Source organism: Mesoplodon bidens, assembly GCF_964165515.1.
Source record: "Mesoplodon bidens genome assembly, chromosome: 4".
Lineage (NCBI taxonomy): Eukaryota > Metazoa > Chordata > Mammalia > Artiodactyla > Ziphiidae > Mesoplodon > Mesoplodon bidens.
Genome location: NC_138160.1, coordinates 52,989,523 through 53,002,611, shown reverse-complemented (window position 1 = coordinate 53,002,611; position 13,089 = coordinate 52,989,523). Strand labels below are relative to the sequence as shown.

Here is a 13,089-nt window from a genome sequence, read left to right as displayed (position 1 = left end):
TTAGGAAGCTTCCCTCTGAAATGGACCTAGGTCTCACAAAATAACATGTATAACTTTTCTAAATGAATTCAAAAATCACTTGTTGAATTCTTTAGTTGCTTGGGAGATAGTACCCAATTCTTAGTCTATTCATTTACACCAATAATATAGTAAAAGTTTAGAACAGAGATAGAGTGGTCACATTCCTCTTACCCTGAATAAAATATTTCCTCAAAAATTGCAAATTAAAGAACAGTTTACTCACATCATACAAAAAAGAGGTAATTCACAAATTTTAAGTTTATTCATAACCGTTGAGAACTAGCCATAGAATATATACTACTTTAGTCATTTACTTTCTACACATGATGCCCTTCATTTCAAATACATTGTTATTAAAACACTTGAATAATAAAGCTCCAACTAGATTAGTCAGAAAATAAATGGGAAAGTCACTTAAGAGTTTTCTGCTCTCAAAATTATCCTGATTATTAAAAAGTTCTGGAACTGCAGCAATGATTATCATTTCTGGCATCATGGAATGAGAAAATAACAATTTTCTAAAAGACAAAGAACATCTTCTTTTTGACTGGTGCTCTGAAGAAAGCCTCCCGAAGATGTTTTTGCTGATCAAGTAACATGAAATAATATCATGATCTAAACTTAAAGGAATAATCCCGAGCAGATGTGGGAGAGAGACCAGATTCCTGTCTGCATTTCACTTAGAAGCCAGTCTTCCCTCCAGGTAGGATTCTCCATCCCTAACCCAAAATATCTTCCAAAAAAATATAAATGATGGATTTGTACATTATCACTTACAGAGAATAATTCAAAGAACTATAATTACATTTCCTTCCTTTCTCCCCCCTCTTTTTTTTTTTTCTGTGAGATTTGGACTAAACTGAGGCAAAAAGATGAGCAGAGGGAAAAATAAATGTGAGCCAAGTGACTTTGGAAAACTCCCTCAACAGAGAATCTAAAGGTACAAACTAGTCATAAAAAGCATAGGGTGCAGATGTGGCTACAATTTAGAACTTCACCAAATTGTCTGAAGTAATCACATAAAAGAGAAATACTTCTGAAGGTTGTCATCTTGGAAAAAGGTTAAAAACCTTTGTGAGTTCTTTAGTGCCAGTGCAAGAGTTACTACATAAGCTTTTAGCTAGCAATGAAACAGAATGGGAAAAATAACCAGTTGTATCCTGGAGCTACCTTTGGTGGCTTGAAATCAGCCATGGTGAGAGTATTTACACCACAGAAGTCAGCAAATGATGCAAAGCAGGGCTTTTCTTGCTTTCTGTTTTTTTTAGGGAGCCAATTTAGCTGTACACCACTGAAAACTCTGCACAGGGATTAGCACAACCCTTAGCACCTGTGACAAAGATGTTCGAGTATAGCTTTGTCAAGGAAGATTTGGGGGAATACATGAGTATTCTTTCTACAAGCAGGGGATGTCTAATACCCATCTTAGTAAGATTTGGTGTTTTATTTCTCTAGGAATTCAGATTTCATCGAATCCTTATTAGAAAGGATTTCTCTAAAATATGGCTCCTGTTTCACCTCTCTTCATTAAAAGCTAAAAGAAAGGAGATAAAATATATGTGAGACAGGAAAACCTCCTGGTCTCTAGTAAGCAGAAGTGGTACCCCATGATAAACTGTATAGAGTCACTGGAAAGGAGTCAAAGCCATAGAGAAACAAGACCTTTTTTTTTTTTTTTTTTTTTTGTGAATGATGGTGTTAAAGAATGTAACCCCTCTTAACTTCTCTACACCCCGTACATACAAATTGCTTATACTGATACAACCCTCAATGGTAACTCACTTCACACATCCATTTTCTTTCTTGTTATCGCCAAGATTAAACAGCATGTTGGGGCAATATTCTGCATTTATCTAACCTTTTCCATTCAGGCCACAGTGATACAACAGCACAGGTTTATGTACCTCACACGTCAGATCCTATCAAGAGACTTGGTAGTGACAGTTTGATAAGGACACCATAGCTTATTGAACTTGTTCTAAAAACAACAGCAGCAAACCACTCATCTCCTCACACTTTTTAATGACCTTTTTCTATGGTGTCCCCATTTTTAGATGCAGCAGATGCATTACTGACTGCGTGGCCACAGAGCATACAGAGAGCTGAGGGCATGTGATAATGTGTGTTTTGATATTATACCATTAAAAATTCTAGAGCGATCTGCATTTCTTCAATTACCTGTTGAGAAAGGAGAGGTCTAGAGTTAATTTTAACTTTCACCTCGCTGACAGCTTCAACCAAAGTGAAAAAATGGCTTGTCAGAAAATGAGAAAAAAAAATTGCCAGGAGTTGCTTTTCTCTCTGTTCTCCACAATGCCCAGCATCACCATAGATAACAAAGGAGATGGCTACCGGACTTTACGGTCTCAGGATAACATCCCTAGGGCAAGTACATAGAGAAAAATAAATCCAAATAAATATAAAATTAGAATGAACTATACAGGCTAATTTTCTTATGTCTTCTCTTTTTTTTTTGGTCTTGGAACTCATTTTATTTCATTTTTGCAATTCACATGGCCCAAAAACGTTCCTGTGACATTTCCAAAGATTTTACTATAAGCACATTTAATACTATATATGACAGATAATTTAACCATGTTCTTCAGCTTTTAAAAAATTGTTATTGCTATTATTCAGTTAAATTCAAAATGAGTTTTATTATCATGGTGAAATTCTGGTAAGATTCTAATCTCTGTAGAATTTCAGATCTTTCTGCTCCTTGAAATTTAAAGCAGGATGAGGAGCATTCAGTCAACCTGTTTTAATTTTGTCATTCAGTTATCTTTTTAAACCTATAAATACTAGTCTTCTGGCTGTGCCCTAGAGGCCTGTGGTTCCCTCTGTTTTAGGGATAAAACCACACTGTTTTAGGTGGACACAGTCTTGGAGGAATGGTAGAGAAACCTACGGGGTACTTCAATACAAATAGATCCAGTGGTAATAATACTTTTCATAATAAACAACAGAGACTTTGTGAGTGTAGAAAACAACATTTTGCTTTGTGAACATCTGTAATACAATTGATATTACGGCAGTGAGGGAAAGATAGAGCACATTTCCAAACACTGGCTTATTTTTTGGTGGCTTAGCACCTGTTCCCCAGAACACCTTTATCATATCCCTCTCTTCCTCTTTGGAACTTTCTCCTACTTCTGAAGCAAAAAAGAAAGGGGGTGTCCTGTCTTCTCACCTCAGGTTCTAGATATGATCATAAAGAACAAATTATGAAGTGTTTCTGGCATACCAAAATGTAAAGAGAATAGTATAATGAGGCTTGACTACCCAACATGTGTCTTAAGAAATAAACCATTACAAACACAAATGAAGCCCCCTGTGGATTCCTTCTGCCTCCTCAGAGGTAACCACTAGTTTTTATGTTTTTATACTTTTGCTACATGTATACATCCATAAACAATATATAATGGTGAGTTGTGTGTTTTAAATTTTTATATAGGAGGTTGCCTATTCCTCACATTATTTTTAAGATAAACTAGTACACACAACTCTGGCTTATTAATCTTCACTGCGTACAAAATATTCCATAGCATGGATGTATAATAACTTATTTATCCACTCTTTGGTTGATGCTTCAACGTATATTTAGTACAGGTCCCCTTGAGCAATGTGTGAGAATTTCTTTAGGCAACAGACCTAGGATTAGAAATTTTGGATCACTGGATATGAACATTTTTAAGTTCACTAGATATTGCCAGTCTCCAAAGATTGGATCACCAGCAGTGAAGCCAGCGGTCTGTTTAACAAGCCCTCTATGATCAAAGTTTCAGATTCATTAGTCTGGATGGGGATAATGGTGGTGGGTAGTATGGCAGGAATTTGAATTTCTAACGTGGCCGTAAGTGATGCTGCTGCTGCTCTAGTGTAGTGTCTGGGGCTACGTTGTGAGAGCAAGCGCTATAAAGAAAGCCTATTGCTTCCACTTCAAAAGAGAGAGCTGATGAGACACTACCTGAAAAGACGTGGCTGGGGAGGTTTTACTAGGTAACTGGAAGTTAACCTGTGGTATAATCTTGGCATTCAGATTCTAGAAAACACTGACTAAATAGTACAGATAATATATAGTAAATAACCAGCAGGACTGATTGTCATAAAAGGCTAAATTCTTAATGAGTTCTATTGCCAGGATGGGACCTCTGCATGTGCTCCTGCCGTTGCTGTGCTGAGAAGGGCAGAAGAGTGAGCAGGTAGCCTGGGGTCAGGCCAGGGTGTGCAATAAGCTTGGCTGGCATTACTTAGTGTGTTATTGTCTTGACTGCATCAATTAAACCCAGGCATTGGCCCAGACGCAGGCGTGAACATTCACTTAGGGGTTCCTTAAGATTTAAGGCTATTGAGTCTTACTGATTTGGCTATTTTTAGATATTTGTATGCAAAACAAAACCATCAATCTTTATATTACATAATTTAAAAATCGTATGTCAAAGTTAGTGCTGTGGTAACAGAATGCCAAAGAGGTTTCCCTTAAATATTCTTTCTGTAAAGATGTCTTATAAAAAATCTTGAAAACGAAGCCTTCACATATTTTAGGGTAAAAAGATACAAACAGATTTGTACATTCTGCAAATGGTTAACATGTAAACTAGAAGGAAAGTGATTTTATTTCAAATTTAGCAATATAAAAGCTCAATTAGGGGAAAAAAAACACGTACCAGTAACCAAAAGCATTTGCTTACATCATTCCACAATTTACATAACAAGATAATTGTTTTTCAAAACCAGACAACAAGTTCAAAAATGCTTCTTTTCACACCCTTAAGTGACGCTGTTGGGAACAATGGCTGTTTTAAGGCCATTTATTGCAGGCACATTTCCAGCTAGTTCTGGTTTATCATTACTCTCATTTTATCTTCTTTCTTTTTTCTCTCTCATCAGCTTTTTGCTTTCTTCCCTTCTTCTTTTATTCACTGGATTCCGAGGATCATAGATTTCAAACGTGTCTGAATCTTGCATGCTTGCATCTTTCACTTTTCTGCTTTTATCCTCAAACTGAAGTACATGCGACATCCTAAAGTGGGAGAGAGATGGTTCACTGATTTTTGCATGAGAACTGAAAGTAGAAATTCTACACTACACCTTGTCTTGGCATGATGAACCAAAAGGGTACAAAACACGAAGATGGGTTTATTGTTTACTGGTGCTTATACCACATGGAAGCCAACTTCTCAGAAAACACTTAAATTTGAAAAACATGTCTGGAGTTTGTTTTGTTGGTTTGTATTTCTAGTAGTGAGTCTCTTTGCTTCAGACTTCACTCGAGGTTCCTTTCCTGATGGGAAGTTAAAAGAGTTCTACCCAGAAGTCTTCCTTCAACTAAACTCAGAGAACATTCCTCCAGCTTCCTTTAAAGAGCACACTCAGCCAGGTTGCAGAGCAAAACTCCTGACATTAAACCAGCCCTATCTGGTTTTGTTTTGTTTTCGGTAGTTAAATGGGTCAAGTAGGGAATGTGTTCAGAAAATTCCTGTTCAGATGGTGTTATGAATCCCTTTTCTGGGGAATTGCTGAGTTTAAAAAATTTTTTATACAAAAAGAAACTGAGCTTTTGGCACGGCTCCATGGATGAATTTCCTCCTCCTACTGTTGATTACAGCAAATCTAACCACCCTGCTTTCCTACTTTATCAAATGCTTACTGGTCTTAAGGTCTCAACATGTGCTTGAATCCTAAGTGGTTGTAAGCTGGCTATGCTTAGCAGCAGAGAAATATGTAAGTGATTAGCTCTGCCCCCCATTAGGAGGTGCCGGGAATAAATAGGGAGGTCCCAAAACCAGATTCTAGGGCAGGTGAATGAATTTGGAAAGAGGAAAGTTCAGTTTTTATATATAAACAAAACTACTAAGGCTTTCCCCACTAAATATTTAAGCAATTTAAAAAATAGGCACACCCAACACTTTAATCACAGCAAATGGGGGTAAACTGCCTGAAGGGTTAACACTCCCCACATGTCAGTTGTAACTTGCAGGTGAAACCCATATATTACAGTGATTTCTGTTTCCCTATATGAGCAGAGATTGGGCAATAGGTACTAGCAGAGATTCCCCTATCCTTTCTCCCTGCAGTACCAGAAATGCGGAGGGAAGTTTACTTTTGTTAAAAATTCCCATGGATATACTTAGATTTTGAAGAATCCTAAAACGATTTTGTGAGGGAAATGAAATGTTACAATATTAATGATACTACAATTGCAAAGAGTTCGGTAGGGTTGACTGTTCACCAGGTTGACAAGTTTTATCTTATCACCTCTTCCTTCCCAGAAAAGCTTATTAGAATGCAATGAGTATGAGTGACATTATTATGTGGATGAACTAGAGTCTACTTTTATTTACTGAGGTAAAGCACATTTGCATTTCTATACTTTATTATTAATAATATATTATTTGCATCAGATTTCATAACATGCAATATCACACATGAGAACTGCTGACTTTTTATATTTCCATGGACTTGACCTTGGAAACAACCTCATTTAGAAAGTGCAGCATAGGATTATTGCTTATTTAGATGGAGTACTCAGAGTCTGATTTTCTTGTGCTTTCAATTTTCTACACTGCTTGAGTATTAGCATCTGAGAATAAAACAATCCCCAACTCCTAGCAAAAGGGTAATTATTCTCCAGCCGTGGTAGCAAGTGACCACTATAACCAGACTGAATCAATCAAACAGGATTTAATCAATTAATGGTGACTTGCCTAGGCCAAAATGATCAGTGATAACTCACTTCAGTAAATACACCTCTGAAAGCCAAATAATCAGTGACAGCCTCATGCTTTTGAAAGTTGGCCAATCAGTGGCAGACCCACACCAGTGACATGCTTCTGAAAGCCAGCCAATCACCAGCAGCCTCTCCTGAATAATGGTGCTTCTGAGGCTGATATTAACTCCTAAACAATCCCTGACCCCAAAACTCTACATAAGGTTTGCAACCTGCTTTGCTCAGAGAGACTGTGTCTAAAAGCAAGCTCTTTCTTAGTTAAGTAATAAATTGAGCTTTTTTTTTTTTTCAGTTATTGAGAGGTGGTCTTTTTCTTTGGTACTCCTTACAATCTACGCAGCATTCCCTAGAGTGAGCTCTTCAGAAATTGTAAGTGTGTTAACCACTGATGGGGACTAAGTTTAGAAGTGTGGCAGGACTGTCCTGTTAAAGGTCCTTATCACACGTCATGGGGAGCCCAGACTCCTACACTGTATTTCGGTAAGTGCACAGCAGCTTTCCAAATGATTTGTGCTGATGCCTAACCCCAAACCAGAAAATAGCTGGAATCATATTCCCTTTAAAACAATTTTATTCAGTACTCCTATACTGATATAAAAATACAAAGACCACTATATTAGTTAACTTATTAATACTTTTCCATATACACATTCTTCTATTTTAAAAATTATCCCTTTCTCTGCCCCAAAAGACAGACGGGTCTTTTGTTATAATCATTTCTGGTAGGGACTGTCCGTGTTTCAAAAATGACTTTACCAGAATTTGTCAAATAAAACCATAAAAAGGCAACTTCCTCCTTTCTATGCCATGAGAGGATCTTACAACTACTAGATTTAGTTGGCTTTGGTATAAGAAATGAAATGTAGACATGTGAACGACAGCACAAAGTCCACAAAAAGAAACAGATTTTCCTACAAATCTGAAAAAACAGAAAGCTGTAAAGTAGCTGTCTTTTTCAACTGTTTGTTTCATACACCACTGCACTAAACAAGTCCAACATTTTGATTAATAACAAACCTAAACCCAGAGGAAAGAAGGGGCTATCAGCTTACAAATTACTTCAGCTTTAATATCATAATGCTTAGCATGGCTGGTTACTCAGCATAATATTTAATCTTTAATTGAAACAAAAACATAATCAAAATGCTTCACCCATTTATCTTTCAACATGCTTCGGTCACTTCATTTTAAAAAGCAAAACAAAACAGTTATTATGATTTTCAGCATAATAAACTCCTGACCCGTGTGCCTCCATAAATCACAGACTGCATGAATTGAAAGCATGCCCACATTTTACAGTCTCCTGTGAGAATACACATGCAGACTTATTATACAGACAATTCAAGTACATAAGGTCTGGTAGTTTACAACCTTGTATGTACCAATAACTCAATACTATCCACTCTGTGACTGGTCAGAGAATTGGCCCAAAAAGAGCAGTGAAGCTTTTGGAATCACACACTGATCATTGACATATGAAAAGTTTAGAACTTGTTCATTTGAAGGCAAAGACAAAAGTTTAGTTCTGATTAATAACAACTTTTTATAAGATCAGATTCTCAAGTAAGAACATTGACTTTAGTGGTTATAGAAATATGGAGGCTTACCATGTTCATAGAGGCTGTGTATGACCAGGCCACTCAAGATGGCGGTTCTCTTGCTCTCTATACATCCCCTGCTCAACCAGTCCCTGCTTCACCTACTCACATGACTGATCTTCCCTCTTAATCACAGAGCCTTAACGGTAACTGCCTACATGTTTGCCCCGTCCCAGGTGGTTATCATTCTAATGCTTAGACCAGAACCACTCCACCAAGCTAGGTTATCAAAGGGAAACATCTGCCCCATTGACGATTGTTAACCTGAGGGGCTGAGAAGAACATGCTCCTCTGCTGGTTTCCCTGGTAACTGATGAGCCAACCTGACATCAATTCCCCCTATAAATGGTAACCTCCTTCTCCCCTGCAGTAGCTAAGATTGCTGCTGCATCCTGCCTGCCGTCTGCCTTATAGGTGGGGTGTCGCTCCAGGACATTTTGCTTCTGACTTGTAAGATTCCCTATCCAGTACACCTTGGATGTCTCTTTCGCTGTTTCCAGGCTCTTTCTTTGGTCTCACGGTTGGGCAACTACAAGGCTTGCAGACCTGAGGGGTACAGCCCCAAAACAAGTAAGTTTATTCTTTTTCTTTTTTGTATGAGACTGTGTGGAATTATAAACAAGAGTAAACAAGAGAGTCTTCGAAAAGGACCTGGACCTTGACTAATTTGACATCCATTTTTAAAAACTCCCATTCAATTGTAAGATAGATTAAGATATGGCAGCAGTTAATATTAATTGGGAAAGCAAGAGAGGTATAATTCTCAGACATACAGTAAGTAGTGCAATATAGAATTCCAATATTAATAAGTCATTTCAGACTGAAATGCATCTAAATTATTTATGCTTATGTAATATAAACAGCTATCTTTTTCATCAGAAATTCTATAAAACACTCTTTCCCATTCCCACGTCTCCCTAATATAGGAACTTACCACCCTACCCTTAGATTGTTGTAGGTGTCTTAACCGTTTTATGTCTGTACTGTTTCTCCTCCTTCTAACCTCCAAAGGTTCGAAAATAATCTTTCTTATACATTTCCTTTTAGCATCCCTTTCACCAGAAACTATCGGCTATTGAATTCCACTGAAATAGCTGAGCCCGGCCCTTAAAACCCTCAAATGACTGGATCTTCCTGTCTCACCAACTTAATTTTGTTTCTCTCATCAACTCTCACCATTTTTAAATTGCCTGTTCACTTAGCTGTGAACATCAGTTATTTGAGACAGTTTGAGTCTTGTTCACAGCTGAGTTCTCAGCCCTCAGAATGGTGATTGGTGCTGGGAATCAAAGCCTGTAAACCCTCTGTATTGGCCAGGACCTCTGGCTAGAACTAGCTGCTTTGCTAACCTAACAGTTAACCTTCTTTTGTGGGCAGGGACTGTCTTTTATTTCTATGATAAACTTTTAAAATGTCTAACAGGTTCTGCAGAAAGTCTGGAGCTCTTCACAGGTCCACTTTTTCTTGACCTTTCATAGCTCAGCACACACTGACTGCTGCTTTTCCACTGCTCTCAGATCAGTGATGGCTACTTTTTATTTCCTGTAGACTGTGGTGGGATCATGCCTTATGTTCCTTCCCAGTTCCTATGGTACCTAATGTAGAACTAGATAGGATTTCTTCTAAGGCAATATTTCTCAAAGTCTAATCCCAGAGCCCAGCAACAAACGCAGGCTGCACATTACAATCACTTGGGTAGTTTTTTTTTTTTTTTTTTTTTTGTGGTACGCGGGCCTCTCACTGTTGTGGCCTCTCCCATTGTGGAGCACAGTCTCCGGATGTGCAGGCTCAGCGGCCATGGCTCACGGGCCCAGCCGCTCGGCGGCATGTGGGATCCTCCCGGACTGGGGCACGAACCCGTGTCCCCTGCATCGGCAGGCAGACACTAAACCACTGCGCCACCAGGGAAGCCCACTTGGGTAGTTTTTAAAACTATCAACACCAGGCCTCCACCTCTAGAGGTACTGATTTAATTGTCCCAGGATGGGGCCCTAGCATCAGTAATCTAAAGTTTTTTTCCTGGTGACCTAAAAATACAGCCAAAGTTAGGACCACAGCATTAAAGTTTAAGAGTCTTTAGGCTTTCAGATTGAGTTCATTAGCCATTTGTTCGGGCCCCTTCAGAGATGAAGAACAGCTGGTTCCTAATGACAAACTACTCACATACTTAAAGAAGCTTAAATGGCTTCTGAGCCTATTTTAACTGAATAATCTCAAGTGTATTATCCATTTCTTAAATATAGTCTGAGGAAAAGGCAAGGAACTACACTGAATTATTCATTCAACAAATATTGGAGCCTTTTTATGTGTGAGACCCAGTGTCAGACAACAGGGAAATAAAGCCAAATAGGACCCAGGCCCTGCTCTCCTAAAGTGAACAATCTGTTAGGGGAGATGAACACACAGGCACCAGAACAAATGTACATTTTGGAACTGCCTGCAAAATGTGAGGGCACAATAAGAAGAGCATCCTCTGACATAGCAGTCTATGAAGAGCTTTCACATGTCTGGTATTGTCTTCACAATAACTATATGGGGTAGGTGGGAAGTATGTTATTCACCTCCATTTCACAGGCAACCTGAGAGATTCATGGTCAAGAAACTTGTAGCTGGTAACTAGTTGACCAGGTACTTGACTGAATGTCTTCAGAGGTAACAAACTTTCATCTTGTGAAGATGTATTTAACTTCAGGAATAAATCAAAAGTTAATTCAGTGCTAAGTCTAGTGAATAGGATAAAAAAAATCAGATCGGGCAGTGCTTATTTTGGAATACAGCACTTTAAAAAGGCAACTATAAAGAGACAAGAATGATAATCTGTGTGGCTCCCAGGCTGGCCTACAATGCAATTAGAAAAGAAGTTCCAAAAATGTCTTGAGCCATGTGGGAGCCTCTTTGGGAAAAGACACCTCTCTATTAGGTGAACACTTGCTTTAAAAAAAAGGCAATTAGTTTTCACTGTAAATTTTTATCCCTTTATTGCGTTTAATCATTGCTCTCTGGGATTAGTCCCAGTCTCTCCCTATACATCCTAAAATGAGGGTGCTAGGTAGGGACACACCGTTCAGCTGGAGGTCCAAGAGAAGCAGAGCCAAAGAGCCTGACACTCTAAGGGTGGATGTCTGGCAGTCTCTTCGCAGGCATCGAATTACTAAGGACTGCCTTTAGGATTGATGATGAAATCCAGGTATTTTCTGTTACATATATATTTTTCAAAAATTCAGATTTAGCCATGAAAACTGTCCTGTTTTAAATCCTTCAGTGGTTCCCTATTGTCTAAACAATGAAACCCAAATTTCTTACATAGCCTCTATGACTTGGCTTTTGTTCCTCTCTCTAAGCTCCTATGTCATCTTCACATCTTATGCTCTAGACATCCTGAATTACTTGCAGTTTCTTGTATAGAACGTGCTCTCTCCTGCCTCCTTGCTGCCTCTGTATGGTGATATACTTCTCTCCCTGCTTCAGTTGAGGTGTCATCCCCTCTGGAAACCAGTCCCTGAATCCTCTCCTGGCCTGTCCTCTTTTTCCAGGTGGGTTAAGGTCCTCTTCTGTACACGTCTTAGTTTAGCCTCCCTCACTAGACTGCAGATGGCTCTGTTTTATTGGCCTTTGTAACAGCACCAGTCACCAAGCCTTAACAAGAAGAATGCCCTCAATAAATGCTGAATGAACACATGTTTCTGGGTAGCCAGTAACCTCTAAAAACCTGGTTTTGTTCACCTTTCTCCTTGAGTATCAATAGATAATTCCAAATTATTTAGCAATTTCAGTTGACCCTTGAACAACGTGGGTTTGAAATGCGCAGGTCCACTTACATGCGGAGTTTTTCAGCTGTAAACACTATAACACTATATGATCTGTGGTTGGTTGACTGTGCAGATGTGGAACTGCTTCTGTGGAGGAACCAGGTACATGGAGGGCCAACTATAAATTATAAGCGGATTTTCAACTGCACAGAGGGTGGGTGCCTTAAACCTCCACGTTGTTCAGGTGTCAACTGGATGTTTATAAGCCTTTCAGTTTTCCAGATAAGTAACTCTTCTTTCAGACTCTACAATACTAGAGAAAAGGCTAATAGTCTAAGACCTAAAACAACATATTTCCACCACCATTAAGTTTATGCTACAAAACTCCAACAGATCTTTCTCAAATGAGCCAGTTAAACTGCCTAGTGATTGGTATTTGTCTTCTGTACTCAGCCTTAGAGGTATAAGGTAGGGAAAAAAATGCATATATTGTCCTCAGACAGCCTTCCTCTAATTGGGTTGAAAGGCCCTGCCTTTCTTTGTGAAACTTTGTCACCTACATAATTTGTCTTTAGTATAGTGTGTTGACAGCTTCTCATTTCTCTGTTCAGTTAGAATTCTTAAGAAACCCAACTAAATATCCCCTGATTATTACTTAAGTTATTGTTCTTAAGGGACTATGGATAGAAACTTAAATGATCTAGTTTATAAGTTTTCTTTTTTCTTTTTTTTCTTTTGGTGGGAGAGGGCTTGAAAGGAGACTTGTATTTGAAAAGCAAAAACAGACTTTTTAAAAAAGAAATTTCAGTGAGACAAAATAATTTCTAAGTTTAACCCACATCTGATCCTTTGAAAACACCACACCCTGCTCTGTGTCAGAGATGGGCCACAGCATACTGCTGTCCGTGTCACTTCTCTGGAATGCCCTACGACCTCCTTCCCACTGGTTCATGTCCCCTGAGCTTCCAAAGCCCAATTTAACTGCCATTTC

General features: G+C 38.6%; 1 protein-coding gene across 1 annotated transcript in view; it reads right to left on the bottom strand.

Moving 5' to 3' along the window:
• Nucleotides 1-261: 261 nt before the first annotated feature.
• The window catches only part of CWC27 (CWC27 spliceosome associated cyclophilin), a 232,593-nt gene continuing 219,765 nt past the window's right edge, over nucleotides 262-13,089 (bottom strand). The window contains exon 14 of the mRNA XM_081233926.1: nucleotides 262-5,044. Coding sequence (XP_081090052.1) covers nucleotides 4,882-5,044 — 163 coding nt within the window. The 3' untranslated portion in view covers nucleotides 262-4,881. The remainder of the gene's footprint in view (nucleotides 5,045-13,089) is intronic.